This window comes from Eucyclogobius newberryi, unplaced genomic scaffold, assembly GCF_026437365.1.
Source record: "Eucyclogobius newberryi isolate DKJ021-1_F unplaced genomic scaffold, fEucNew1.0.hap1 SCAF_16, whole genome shotgun sequence".
NCBI classification, from domain to species: domain Eukaryota; kingdom Metazoa; phylum Chordata; class Actinopteri; order Gobiiformes; family Gobiidae; genus Eucyclogobius; species Eucyclogobius newberryi.
The window spans coordinates 10,300,645-10,316,139 of NW_027315790.1; the positions used below are offsets into that span (position 1 = coordinate 10,300,645).

General features: G+C 40.3%; 1 protein-coding gene across 1 annotated transcript; it reads right to left on the reverse strand.

Annotated features, from left to right (window-relative positions):
* Positions 1 to 585: 585 nt before the first annotated feature.
* tmem64 (transmembrane protein 64) lies at positions 586 to 15,432 on the reverse strand. Its single transcript, XM_072447422.1, has 3 exons — positions 14,059 to 15,432; positions 5,225 to 5,380; positions 586 to 1,238 (listed from the first exon to the last, which is right to left on the reverse strand). Exons 1-3 carry the CDS (start codon positions 14,761 to 14,763, stop codon positions 1,044 to 1,046), a joined length of 1,056 nt encoding a protein of 351 aa, XP_072303523.1. The 5' UTR covers positions 14,764 to 15,432; the 3' UTR covers positions 586 to 1,043.
* Between the last annotated feature and the right edge of the window lie 63 nt (positions 15,433 to 15,495).

Consider the following 15,495-nt stretch of genomic DNA (forward strand, 5'->3'; position numbering starts at 1 on the left):
CCAGAGCTAAAAGAACAATCCCAAGACGGCGATCGCACTCAGCACAAATCATAGGAGCAGAGGAGGCAGCGGCTGCTGCTAACGACGGTCTGAAGTCAAACAGTCGACAGTCCCGTGATCAGATAAACTAAAATGATTAAGACGAGGGTCAATTCATGATCAATGTCATTTGCTTTCTGTGACGACGCAACAAAAGCGACAGAGAAAAGCAAATTACACATACCGATGGTTTTGTTATCGTGTACAGCAATGTCATTAAAGATGGGATTTTTACCAGTATCGGTACCGAAAAATGTAGCGATTTTTAGTAGTGTTTTTTTTTTTTACTAACTACTGAGTAAGAATGGAAATAGAAGATAAATTAGGCTGAATGTTTACACAACCGATGCAACAGTTAAGTTTATATTCCAGAGAAATACGTTTTGTCATATTGTTATTTTTTATTATACATTTGTAAGTGAAATGTTAGTGAGCCTTGCTATAGATTTATAAATATTGGTTTTGGCAAATATTTGTAATCGCCACAACTATCAGATATTGGTTTCAGCTCAAAAATAATAATTAAAAAATCCATATTGTAATGTAAATGCGTTACTCGAATACAAATTAAGACTGCATCTGTAGTAATAATACAAATGTAAATGCTCTTCATGAAGAAAGGTGAGGGCAAGCTGAAGGTCAGGAAAGGTGCATAGGTTAGCATATCTTTGACACTATGATGTACAGCTGTGGTTTGTAAGCTCCAGATTGCACATTCATACGAGTTAAATAAAGCTAGAAGTCAACGCCGACCTCTGTTTAAATGACTTGCGTGTTTGACATCTCCTGTAACAGTAAAGTGTGCAATACGTACCTAGCTAATTCAGAATAATCCAAAACTCTGCACGTAGCCATAATAAGCCAGTTTGTGAGCCTCAAACGGGCGAAAGTGGCGGAACTGGTGGACAGGATTTGCTGCTGACAACCGAGTAAAGCTTTCCCATGGTTCTCAGAGCAGAGGACAGCTGGTTTAATGTGGTCTGATGATTTTGGGAGAAGGTTTTTCACACCACGTTGATGCAATTCCCTGTCCCGCCAGCGTGGGGCCTCTTGCTACAGTAGCTGAAGCCGCTGTGGTTGGACGAAGAGCCGTTCATGTGGGACGACTTGAGCTCCATCTGACAGGCGGCAATGGCGGCGTTCAGCTCCACCTGGGCCCGGTGCACCACGTAGAACATCAGACCGATGCTTATGATGATCTGCAGCAAAAACGACGAGAGCTTAGCAGGGCCGTTTGCTTGGGACAGTCCAAACGGTCAACATTGCACATTTTACTTATTTTTTGCCTGTGATTTAGAGGCAGGAAATTGTGGACTATTTTTGTGTTAAATAGCACTTATTAAAAGTGTTGTTAATGTTTATGAAAGTAGGATTGAAAGACATGTATTTGTAATTCTGTGCATTATTCAGTCACACTGAGGTTGAGCCACTGAAAATATTAAAGACAAGACAGAAACAAATATATTAATTATTGTGAAATCATCTGCAGTTTGTAGATACAAGACATGTTTTGTTCGATAAGATCGGAACACCAGAAGAGCAAATAATGACAGAGGCTGAAAGTAATCTCTTCTTGTTTAATTAGAGCAACACAGTGCAGTCTTTGTTTCAGAAAAAATGGTTCCTGTGTCAAATGTGTGGAGCCGTTATACCAAGAACTCTAATCTTATCTTAAACAGGAAAAACAAGTGATTCAAACCTTTACCACTACTTTTATGACTACTTTTATTACTGTCTATTTAAATGTTTATTACCGTATTTTCCAGACTATAAGTCAAACCTTTTTTCAGTTTGGCCGGGGTGCGACATAATAATATTCCGGAGCGAATTATATGTGATATTATTCGTTATTTTCACACTGGTAAACGCATTTGACATGTTTATTATTTCACATTGACGACTGCAAGAGGGCGCTCTAGACTCTAAGAGAATCTGCACTTCCTCTACCTCCGGAGTTTGCAGAGTTGTTTAGAAGTGACGCAGAGGAAGAAGAATTCAATGGAATTAGTGATTTGGGGTAATACTGATGCTGTGGTAAACTTGTTAGCATGTTCTTTATGCAATGATTATCTGAATAACTGTTAATATGTTACGTTAACATACCAGACACATAAGAGGGTTTGTTGTCTGTGCGTCAGGTAGCTGAAGGTGTTACGTTAGACTACGAAAACGTTAACATCATATTCTCTAATCTGTTATTATTTTAAATTGCATTTCAAGATTAAATGTCTGTTCTTGGTCCTGGATTTTATCAAATACATTTCCCACAAAAATGCGACTTATACTACACTGCGACTTAAATATGTTTTTTTCTTCTCCGTTTTACATTTCTTTGGCTGGTGGGATTTATACTCCGGAAAATACAGTAATTATATAGTCTGGTGAAGGGCTAATATCATAGTCATTACCAGTTCTTTCAGTTCTACATATGACATTAGTGTTCAAACTCAATTTTGAGATGAAGGAATATGCTTTTTTAAGGTTAAAGTTTTACAAAATAGAAAATGTTACCATGTGGACTTGGACTAGTTCTAAAGCTGTTCGAAAAAGTACCTGGGTGTTCATCTGAACCACAAACTGGACTGGACTCATAACACAGACGCACTGTACAGGAAGAGCCAGAGTCGGCTCTACCTCCTGAGGAGACTCAGGTCTTTTGGAGTGACAGGGCCACTCCTGAAGACCTTCTACGACTCTGTGGTGGCATCAGCCCTCCTGTACGGTGTGGCCTGCTGGAGCAGCAGCATCACAGAGAGGGAGAGGAAGAAGCTGGACAAAGTCATCAAGAAGTCCAGCTCCGTCCTGGGCTGTGCTCTGGACTCGGTGCAGGAGGTGGGGGACAGAAGGGTCCTGGCTAGATTCACATCTATGCTGGACCATGAGTCTCACCCCCTGCAGGACACTTTGTCCGCTCTGGAGAGCAGCTTCAGTGACAGACTGATCCACCCTCGCTGTGTGAAGGAAAGGTTTCGCAGGTCTTTCCTTCCTGCTGCTGTCAGACTCTACAACAAACAGTGCTAGCCCTGAACATGTGCAATACTGATGTAACCATGTGCAATACTGATGTAACCATGTGCAATACCATCATATACATGTGCAATACTGAATCGACCATGTGCAATACCTGTAAATAAGAGTGTTCTATTTTGTTTTTTATACGGTTTACTTACCTGCTAATAGTATTACCTAGTCTTGTGCTAGCTATTTTTACTTTATTTTATTTGTATTTATTCTATTATCATTATTGTATTATTATTATCTGATTGTTATCTTTATTTTTTGTTTATCTATTTTTATTTTATTTTATTTCCCCCCCTCCATTCCCTATTAAGATAGGAGAGGAGTTTTGTTAATGAGAGTTGTTTTGTTTTTGTTAATAAGAGTTCTATTAAGAGTGTGTTTTGAAACTTCCTATAATCTGTCCTTTCCTCCTGTTCTACTGCGTTGCAACAACGAAATTTCCCCTTGTGTGGATATTAAAGGATTATCTTATCTTATCTTATCTTAAAAGGTCAATTTCTGTATGTATGTATCAATACTTGTTCAAATGAGTATTTAGTTTTTGTACTAGTTTAAGTATTAATACGAGGTGTATTTATTCCAGTGCTCATGACAATCCAATTTAACAGACAGTCTGAAAGGTGGTTTAATCCTGTTTACCATGTGACACTTCACCCATAAATCCCTGTAATGCCTTCAGCACAATCCATGAACTCAAAAACACTGTTCATTCTTGAAACAGAACTTTTACCATTTTACTAGTAGTTAATCCAGCAGCTCCTACAATTTAACCAAGCCAAAATCAACGGCTAAATGTATTTTGGTCTTATTGACTACATTATTCTTTTTTAATGTTTATGCACTAAATATGTGGCTGTATTTGTCCCTTAAATGTAAGAGTAGTAGTAGTAGTAGCCTGCCTTTATGAGTGGTTAGTACAAAAGGTCTTCCACCTTCAAAAAGACAGACCTGTGTGTGATTGAGGCCAGTTGTCAAAGTGAACAAGGGCTTACTCTTAAGCTGACCCTGGAATTGTAAATTCCCTGAAGCTGTCCAATATTTCAAGCCCTTGAAAAGTGTTCTCGCACTTGTCAGGATTAAATAAAGCAGAGCAGGTGTTTGAGAGGAGGCTTACAGTCACCCAAGGGTGGGCCAGGCAGCGCTGTGGGTAGAATTCACACATACAGTAACATAAGGCTATAATGCTTGGAGAGTGGCGTCACATAGACACTGTGCAGGCCCCTGAGCTCCGACAGGTCAAACACGAAAAAGCCTGTGATCATTACACACACAAGCTGACGTTACGCTAAAAGGATGTGTCTACAAACAGACTTATCAACGCGCTTTGTTCTGCTCAACAACAGGTCGAGATGACGTGGCTCTGTTGGTTTGCTCACATTAGGGCTGAGCGATATGACACTTTAATATTATTATAGAGAGTATAGCAGTGATGGAAAAAAATGACATAATCTGAAGAGCGATGGGAAAAGTGGAAGACATTCTTAAATGACAGCAGTAAACTAGCATAAAAGTAAGTGACAAATGCATGATCAATACAGATTGTCGTTTTGTTGATTCATATCGTTTTGTGACTGTTTGTTTTGTAATGCTGCCTAAAAATAAAGAAAAACTAGGTATTTTGGTGTTATTTTCCTCAACATAAACAATACATACTTTAAATCAGTGCCATTTTGCAAAAAAAATTCTAATTGCTTGCTCAAAAATCTGCTTGAGGATCGGTTGTAGACACAAGATGATCATTGGCATTTAGAAATGACACACAGGCCTACTCCAACGGATGTTACAAAACAAACCACATTCTGTACATTCTCGAAAAGGAAACAACAAAGTGGAAACTGAAACCAGTTTGAGGCAAAAAGACAACGTACAAACACTGTAATTGAACCTCACATTCTGCATTTACAAATGACACGCCGGCTCCTCTTTGCTGGGCTTAATTTATTTGCTGGGCTTATTTATTTGTCTATGGGAGTTTTTATTTATTTATAGGAGATCTTCTACTGAAAGTGTTTTTCAGACTTCCTATAAGTGATCTGTTCTTCTGTATCTACCTCTGTATCTACCTGCGTTGCACCAATGAAATTTCCCCATGTGGGACAATAAAGGAATATCTTATCTTATCTTATCTTAAACAGTGCAATAATAAAAGTAAGGTCTCACGAACCTGTAAGCTGAACACAAAGTATCCGCTGATGCTCTGCTCGGCGATAACGTCCTCCATGGTGCGCAGCGTCGTGCCCAGATACAAGTTCAGGAGCTGCGTGGGCAACAGACCCACGGAAGAGGCCACCAGGTAGTTTGGCAAGGACACGTCTGTGATCTGCACAACGGGACACATACCACACAATCAGGGAGCTTTTCTTACAACTTATTATTTTTAAAGAAGCGAGATAATAGACTTCAAAAGAAACAAAAGTATAAATGTACATGAACCAGTTTTGATTCTATTCTTTTATCTGTCTTCCGGGGACAATAAAGCGTAACTTAACTGGTTGGGCCACACTTAGCAGCAAAAACTGCAATCAAGCGTTTGCAATAACTTGATGATTGATAGATAGATAGATATTCCTTTATTGTCCCACATGGGGAAATTTCATTGGTGCAACGCAGGTAGATACAGAGGTAGATACAGAGGAACAGAACAGATCACTTATATATATTGCTCAATGAGATCTTTCTCTTTTGTTACAGAATAGCATGATGTCCAACTTCTGAGGAGCTTTTGGGAGCTTTTACTACACTTTGTTAGACAGGTCCAATTTAAGGGATTTTTTAAAAGGGAACAGGCGTGGCAGTAATCAGGCCTCGGTGTGGCTAGAGAAAATTAACTAACCACAGTTATGTTTTAACACAATACTCTTTTTTTTAACAGCCCTAAATTGCAATAGCAAACGTCAAAAACAAATCCAAATACTACAGATCTAGTTCTAATCAACTTCTCAAATGACCTTTTCCATCTAAAAATCTAAGTAGTTTGGGTACTATGATGGGTATAAGTTTTTGTCTATGGGAGTTTTTGTTTATAGGAGATCTTCTACTGAGTGTTTTTCAAACTTCCTATAAGTTATCTGTTCTTTTCTTTCTGTATCTACCTCTGTATCTACCTGCGTTGCATCAATGAAAATTCCCCATGTGGGACAATAAAGGAATATCTTATCTTTTCTTATCTTACTAGTTCTAGTAGTAGGATCACTGGGCTAAAAAGTGATCAGAAGCCAGTGTTGGGAAATACCTGAATACATGTACTCAAAATATGTATCCAGAGTAACTGTATTCTGGTAAAATTGTGCTTTTATTTCGTGGCATTCAGAATACAGATATTTCTCTATAATCAGAGGAATATATTGTGTTTTTTCTTGATCATGCACGTTACGTAGGCTTCAAACTACACGGTTTTAGTGAAAAAATTTATTATTTTTTCCTTTTGTAATCCTTTGTAAATGAATGCAAAACAAACATATTCATACTTTTTTACACTATATAATGCAACTCATTGTGAAAGTATTCGGGACACAGTTCTCTGATTGGCCCATGTAACAGAATATGTTACTAAATACATTTGAATGAAGGCATCCAGTATTCTGTAACTAAATAAATACCCCCCTTTTTTATATATGTTCAGCGTCTTTGGGGCCCTGAAAAGCGCTATATAAATAAAAGTTATTATTATTATTATTATTAAATACATTCTCAAAGTGTTCTTCCCAGTGTATTTGGACTCAGTCGCTGCCATCATCTTGCAGCGCGATATGAATCTCAGAGTTTAATTTCATACCCGAGTAGTATAAAACTCAATATAGTAAGCGATAGTCTGTGGCGCGTGTGTGTGGTGCCAGCTGCGTGGGTCTGACCTTGTACTGTGGACTTTGTGGCTGATAAAGTGAACCAAAGACGCAGCCGGTGCCAAAATGTCATCGGAGCGTTATACAAGAGCCACAGTGGAATGAGGGATGGCACAAACCGCAGTATTTGCTTTTGATATTAGCTAATTCAGCAGATAAATATTGCTAATCTGGTTTGTCGAGTTGTGCATTGGTAATTATGCTTTCCATATTGATCAATCCTGTTCCTATATTATTAAAACATCCTGGAGCAATAATGTAAAAGGAAAAACGATGGTGGACCAGCGACAATAACACATTTTGGCGCAAACTCTAATTCTGTAGAAAACATCACAGTCAATGATAATATACAAAGTGCAAATTAAAAAATAAATCTAAAGCACTCTAAATCATTAGAAAACATGAGCTGGAGTGTCTATGGCATTAAACTAATCTACAATTACATGTGTTTTAGTGGCATTAACCTGTAACTTGGCCTGACATCACCTGCGTGTTTCCACAGACAGTTTAATGGCATCCTGCGGGACAAAGTAATAACATCTCTCTGGAGAAACGCAGGTGGCGAATCCTACATTACCTTGTGCACCTTCACATGAAGTCGTTCAAAAAATACACCATTAATTTTCACATAAGTCAACACAAAGGACTAAACTCTGTTGATAATTACATTTGCTTCATAAACGAACCAATAAATCCCCTCTGAAACTGCTCTTATTGAATGAATTAAATTGTCCATAACAAATACATCATGCTGTACAGTGCGTTTCTACACCTGGGTCAACAACATTGAGATAAAATGTTTATCTCCTTCACGTGCTTCTGTAAAAGTACGTGGTGTAGAAGCCGCAGACACTATCAGTCTGAACTTCAGCTGCACATATTTGATGTCCCACTCGCTTATGCAGCTGTCTCCTATAGGCGCAAGTATTTTTATAACCGTGCAGAGTTCTCACTAAAGCTGCACCTACTGTACCATCTCACAGGAAGCCCAATCTGTTTGGAGACAATGCAGGGAGTGACCTTCAGAGTGGGGGGTGCACAAACGAAGAGTGCTATAAATCAGGTGCTTGATCAGCTCATTATGAAGGCACAAGTACAGGAAAGGCCTGAGAGAGACGGGTGAGGTTATATGACTGTAATAAAATATAGGTAGAACTATTTTTCCCGAGCTGTCCTATTGTTTTGCTAACTGCTGCAGTCCCAGTCGTTTTAGGTTACTCGATATACGCCGTCCACAGCAGAAAGTAGCAGGGGGCACAAGGTGAAATGTAGCCAGGGAAAGTGCCGAGCAAGGGCACAGCCGACATCACATAAGTCCACAGTGAAAGACAACTCAACTACATTAAGCTCCAGTTAAGGGGGCACAGTCCATCTCAAATGTATCCAAGTAATGTGTACTTTAGTCTGACTGAGAGACGGAAGGCAGTTTACATATGCACTATTTATTGCGCTATTCATTAAGTTAATTAGCTAGATATCTTACGTTTTAGCAGGGCAGTCACAATGTGATTCAATCCACAATAGATGGCTTGCAATTAGAAGCGATAAACAAAAACTATCTTTATTTTTTAGTATCGCAATAACTACAGTTAGAAAATATTATGTCACTCCAACAGAAATGTGTTCAAATGTGTTTTAAATGTATTAAGGTTTGATTATCAGACAAATGTGAAATGTCAAAGAAAATAAAAAAACACCAGAAATATAACCTTCTATCTCATCTCCAAATAGACATTCACAATATTATAACAATCCCAATATACTGCTCACCTCTAATCATGATACAAAATTATTTTTAAGGCAGGGCAATATACAACAATAAAAATCTGATTGCGATCTCATTCTTTTGTCGGTGTTGCCAACACCTTTGTTTTTGCTCCCATTTTCTCTAAAATATTATTCTCAAATCTGTCCAACTCTGTCTGACTTAAGTGTTGAGTTTACATTTATGTTCTCTGTATTTTGTTGATAAAGTCATATTGTGATTCAGTAATTCTCTAGTTTATGTCACTCCAGGCAGACACTTTTACCCACCCACTCCTCCCCAACTATCCCCATGGAGACAAACAGATCTGTGGAGAGGCGACCCTGCTCACAGGAACAACAAGGCATGTTTTTCAAGGAAATAAAAGTGTCACATACTGGACCTTTAATACAGGGATTTGTATCAAGATGGAGCCTAAAATGAATAAATTTGCCAGAGCGACTTGGACGAAACTTCTGAAATTCACCGCACCACAAGAGACCCACACTGGAGTTTGTGTGTGTCCAGACAAAGACCGGCGTAACACGAGCGCTAATGGATGATGCGCTTTCTTCAACAGATTAAGTGACCCAACAGAGAGATGATATTGACTAAATATTAAATACATAACGTCATCTCTAGCATGTGAAAGAGTGACATTTCAACAGAGCTAAAGCGAACGGGACTCAGCAGAAAACATGATCTAAAGTGCAGTCTGAGTCGGCAGTCTGCACAACAATAAGGAAAGATGACAAAGTGCCTCACCCGGGAACGCTGCACTCGGGATTCTCAGAAAATCTCCAACAGACGCAGCCAATTCTTCAAACGTGTGTGGCTTTAATTGATCTACAGAAATGGGATGCGTCTTACGATATTCAAGAGCAGGGAGACGCTTATGAACGGTGGGGAATAAAGAAACTATTATGTTTTATTCACTTCTGAGTAGCAGAAGTATGGGCAATGCAAGCCATAAAATGTATGTGTTTTGTTTATCTAATCTCCGTCTGTGGAGCTTTTGCTACAAATGAACTTTATATGGTCAAATGTAAAGTGAAAGCGGTTGGTCTGTTGTTGCTTTGACTGTGCAGGGCTTAGCTAGCTTGTTTGCTAATAGGAATATTACTCGGTTAAAGAAATCACGATTATTTATGTCACAATATAATCTAAACTAAAAAAATAATAATCAACCAATATATCTATATCGTGATATATATGATGAATGTCTTGGCAATACGTGTATTAATACAGAGGCTGAATCAGGGGAGCTGAAAATGTGACTTCATCAAAGGACAGTTGTATTCTAGATTAAGGACGTTGTGAACATGAAATTCTAAAGCATTTTGTTGTTCTACTTTAATCGAAATATATTTTTGTAATTTAGTCATTGACTCGATTGAGTCAAGTGGTTTTCATCTAAATATAAAGTAGGCTATTAGTAAGGCTATTTTTGTCACATTTACTTTATTTTATACAAATTTGAGAAATAGTCATGTGTTAGACGAGCTTTCACACAGTCTCGGTAATAATCGTGATGTTTTTCCCCACCATAACAAGAACACTTAAATTTGACATCGTAACATCCGTATTAAGGCAGTTGGGGAGCAAGGACACTTAGTTCAGATGTGTGTGTGATCAGTGACAAATGTGAGCTGCAATGTTCCTGTTGCTTATCTGCTTTTTCTACAACTCGATTTCCTTCTAGGTACAAACTAAATATTAAGCAGAGTTGTATACTTTTATCTTTGTTTTCTAACTGTAGTCACATTTTAGTTGTGTTTTGAGTTGTTACGGGACCACATTTCTTTGACTCACATGCGCTAACAATCCTAATGTAATGACGTCATCTGCATAACCTCTATTCGCGAAAGATCGTTATTATTCGCCATTGTTCCCGTTTGCTAAACTGTCCGTTTTCTAGTTGGTTACATCGGCCATTATTTTCGCCAATGTTTTCCCAGAGTAATTTCCCAGCCATGACATGTCCGAGCTCAGTCGACGCTGAATGATGCAATTAGCTGGTCTGGTAATGTGACCCTGGCCCAGCGGCTGAGGAGCAGTGACAGGAGCAGTGACAGGAGCTGTGGCTGTGGCAGTGGGCGCACACACCAACCAGAGTCACCGCGACCTTGACACTTTGTTTTCACGCTCGCAGACAGTTAAAGGCTGTGTCGAACAAGAACATTTCAGCTTTGGAGCTAAAAGTATGCACCGATGACAATTTAAGTCAGTCATGCAGAAGAAACCCACCTGCTCGGGCGCTATATTGCATTTGTCTTACATGCGAGTGTAGGCTAATAAAGCACAATCATTATTGTTTGTCTTACACGCGAGCGAAGACTAATAAAGCACAATCATTATTGTTTGTCTTACATGCAAGTGTAGGCTAATAAAGCACAATCATTATTGTTTGTCTTACACGCGAGCGAAGACTAATAAAGCACAATCATTATATTGTGTTTGTCTTACACGTGAGCGAAGACTAATAAAGCACAATCATTATATTGTGTTGGTCTTACACGTGAGCGAAGGCTAATAAAGCACAATCATTATATTGTGTTTGTCTTACACGTGAGCGAAGGCTAATAAAGCACAATCATTATATTGTGTTTGTCTTACACGTGAGCGAAGGCTAATAAAGCACAATCATTAGCATACATCTTGTGGCTTTGTGGGAGAGGGTCAAACATTCCCACACTTCTGTTCAAGTAAATCTCTCTTTTATGTATGAGGCATTGACCGGACTTCACTACACAAAGTAGTAGCAAACTTGAATTTGATGGTAAGAAAAAGGCTCAATACGTGATATTTATACCACAATGTATAAGTGACTGTAATTTAATAAGTAAGTATAATTAATACTACTTTATTATTGGCATGTGGTCTTTTAATTTAATTTGTTTTTCTCTTGATACTTCGTAAATGAGTATTTTAGTATGATTTAGTATGAAAGTATCTGGTGTTGAAACATTTTGACCACCCAATTAGGGATTGCATCAACAGACGGGTATGTGACGAATTCTCAATACAACACTTATTTTTATATTCTTTGATATATTATAGCAAATGGAAGCCCTTATTGGCTCGAGCCATTCCATGGAATGGAATGCGACTGCGACAAGTCTTTGTTCTTGCCTGGTTTCTTACTATTATTATTATTCATGGTCATTTTGCCACAACTCGGGCATTTTTGACCCCCTGAACATCGATGAAAGTCACACATGGGACATAGACGCGATCGGCTTGGCCCGAACTCGAATAAAATGGAGGTTGCGAGAACGCCCGTCGCAACAATGCCGACTAGTTCAAAAAAGAAAAAACATGAAACGCTTAATCTTTGGCTTAGGCACAAGAGACTTGGGACAGTGATAGAACTACCTTTGACCTCTGACCTTTGACAAGTAAAACACACCTGGCAGCATCGCTCTATGATAAACAGGTAGTCAGCCATGTTGAATCGAAGTGGCGCCACCATTTTTCAAAATCATACTTGTCCTAGGTTTTTTGTCCGATCGAGCTCAGAACACTTTCTGCATCTAAAGACATTGAAATTTTATAATCAGCCAATTATTTTTGATATTCCTTACGGTCTCTGCGTAACACGCCCTCAAAAAAGGCTTAATTTCCTGTTTTTTCGAGGACAAGTCACGCCTAATGGAATTGATCTACGGCGCTCATATTTCACTCACTAATGCGTTTTTATGGTCTGATTGGAAAAATGTAATACCATGTAACAAATTTACTCTATAGCGCCCCCTACCCATTGAGTGAAAAACTCAACAGTCTGATTTGTTTGAAACTCATGGGTTATATTCTCCTCAAGACGCCATGAAAAAAGTGCATTTCAGATATTGTGTATTTTCACAATTGGCCAGCAGAGGCGCAATGAATGCTTTCACTTCCTCTTTTATTTTGATAGAACATTTCCTCTCGTGCCGTGGTCTTAGCATTAGTGTTAGCATCAACGGCGGGTCTCTGTTGCTAGGTGACGGAGGTACAGGGAGGAGGGGGTCTAAAGAATATAGTCTAAGAGAATGCAGTGTCGGGGCAATCGCGATCAAAACACGGTCGCGCGGGTGGCGAGAGCCATCATCGCCACTACCACGGCTTTAGTTTGATTTGTTTTTCTCTTGATACTTCGTAAATTAGTATTTTAGTATGATTAGTATCTGGTGATGATACTTTTGACCACCCAAACACAATCTCAATACAACAGTTATTTTTATATTCTTTGATAGTATTATAGCAAATGGAAGCCCTATCTCTAGTTTTATTCTTGTCATTGGTTAAAGTTGGTCAGATGGCTAAAACCACACCACAAAAGTCAAAAGAAAAGAAGGTTGGTTTTCGAGCATGTAATTAGATGTGAAAGACTCTTATGTCATTTTCGTCTTTCTGCCTCAGCCAGTGCTTCAACTCCCGCTGCTCTGAGCTATAAATGTCTTTCAAGCTTGCACTTTGCCTCAAATGTTTTTGCTCCTGCTATTTTTTTTGGCTGCTACATCCATCCATCCATTTTCTACCGCTTGTTCCCTTTTTTGGGGTCACGGGTGACTGGAGCCTATCCCAGTGACTTCGGGCCTTAGGCGGGGTACACCCTGGACAGTGGCCAACTTGTCGCAGGGCCAACACAGAGACATAGACATTACAGACAGTTCACTCTCACATTCATTCACTAGGGCCAATTTAGAGTCACCAATTTTTGCCTAACACATGCATGTCTTTGGGAGGAAGCCGGAGAACCCGGAGAGAACCCACGGTAACACGGGGAGAACATGCAGACTCCACCCAGAGAGATCATGTGGTCTGGTCTGGGAATCGAACCCATGATTTCCTTCTTGGGAGGCAACAGGGCTAACCGCCTTTGCCACCGTGCACCCTGGCTGCTACAATATTTGGATAAATACAGCATCCTATTTTCTTGAGCACAAAGGCATGTGTGAGGACCACATTTGATCAGCATGTGACTGGGACTGATGATGGCTTTAACTGATGAAGAGCCCTCGACCAAGGACTTTGTCTAATATTTAGTGTTAATATTCTATGAAGCTGACATTTATCCACATTGACATCATCACACATAAGCTAACTCTTCTCTAATATGTACAGGGTTTTGAGGACAGAATTGAGTAAGAGGTGTAATCAGAGCATAAATGATTCATGTATGAAGGTTGAGTGTTTGAGGTTAAGTGTAGAGGCACAGCTAAAGCACTGCCAGAGCTCAATGGGAAGTTGTAATCACATTACCACTTTCACTTGTGAACAAGGTTGAGGTTAAGTGTTGATTAAATTCACATAATGTCACTTGTAAAGAGCTCTGTATTAACAAATGAAGCAAAACATAAATCCGCATAACACTAGATTAGTGTGTCCAAATGAGCCAAGTCATTATTTTGATTAACGTTAGATACTCACCGAGAAAACTGCATTTTGGAGCCCAAATGGGATGGGAGTGAGTCTTGATAAGGCCACTACTTTTAATCCACTCCCACCTTCCACCACTCGAATGACCGCACTCAGCTGTTCACTGTTGCCCACTTTGTTCAGGACCCAGTCCGACAGCAGCCGTTTACAAACCAAGTGTGCCACAAAAGTCCCAATCAACACGCCCACCATCACCAGCCCCATGCCCAGCACAAAGCCGTAGAGGTACCCAGCCGCCACATTGAGGACAATGTAGCCCCATCCACAGGGGAACGACACTATGATGAGGCCCACGATGAACAACATGGCTCCTACGAGGCCGTCCAGGCTCTCCACCCAGAGCAGCAGGTCTTTCAGGTATTGTCTCACCAAAGTCACTGAGGAGAAGCACACTAGAGCCAGGATACAGGCCAGAAGGGCACTCTTAAAGCAACAGGTGGTGATGCAACATGGGTGTCTGAACTCTGCTGGAGTCGGGGTCCCTGCACTGGCACCAAGGTCATCAAAGTCTCCATCAGACTTGCCCAAAGCGCTGGCCCGCTCGTCAAAGGCGCTGCAGATGATGATGTCTATCTTGTCACAGTCATCAGAGGGGCTCCTCTGCAGCCAGCGGTTGAGTTGGATCTGTGCTTTGCCCACGGCGTGTTTCAGGAGCTTGGAGAACAGCTGCACAGCTGTGGGCCCTGACATGGACATGCTGGCCCCTCAGGACTGCCTCAGGCCGGGGTGACCTTTCATCCACAGAAGCACTTCTGTCTTGAAGGTTGTCCAGGGATCTGTTTAGATTGAAGACAAGCACAAGTCCATGTCTTTCAGTATGTAAACAACAATGCTTCTATCTGTGACACTGCATTGCTCCTCTTATGTTTGGCAGCACTTAGAAAGTATTTCTATCTCGTGCATCCATGGGATCTATCTTGGATAAACCAGTTGCGTTACATGCCAGTTCCTGTGCTTGACACCTACCGCAGGGTTTTTTATACCTGAGACACACGCCATTTCCAGGAAAGACATATCCAAGAAAATGTGAGCAAAATAATCAGGTCCAACAACGTAAAGTCCAGAAATGCTTAAAAGCAAAATGCAGCGAAAATGTAAACTTTTACGACTGGTTCATGATTCCAAGCCATCCCAGTGAAGTCAATCCTCTGCACAAGTCCCCGCTCTGCCCCGGGCTCCTGAGGCTAACTAGCCCACTGCGTGGACAAAGTGATCGGGTGCATTTTCTCCGCCTGAACACGGCCTCGGTTCCTCGGGGACAGCGTGACACACCGGGGACAGCGTGTTGTCCACGAGTGTCCTCCTGCGGCTGTGTTTAGTGTCTGCTCTCGGTGTGGACGGAGCTGTTGTCGCTGTTAAACCTCATTCACTGTTTGTGTCCCAGAATGCCAAGTACCTCAGAGCACGTGACGGGCTCGCAACGATCCC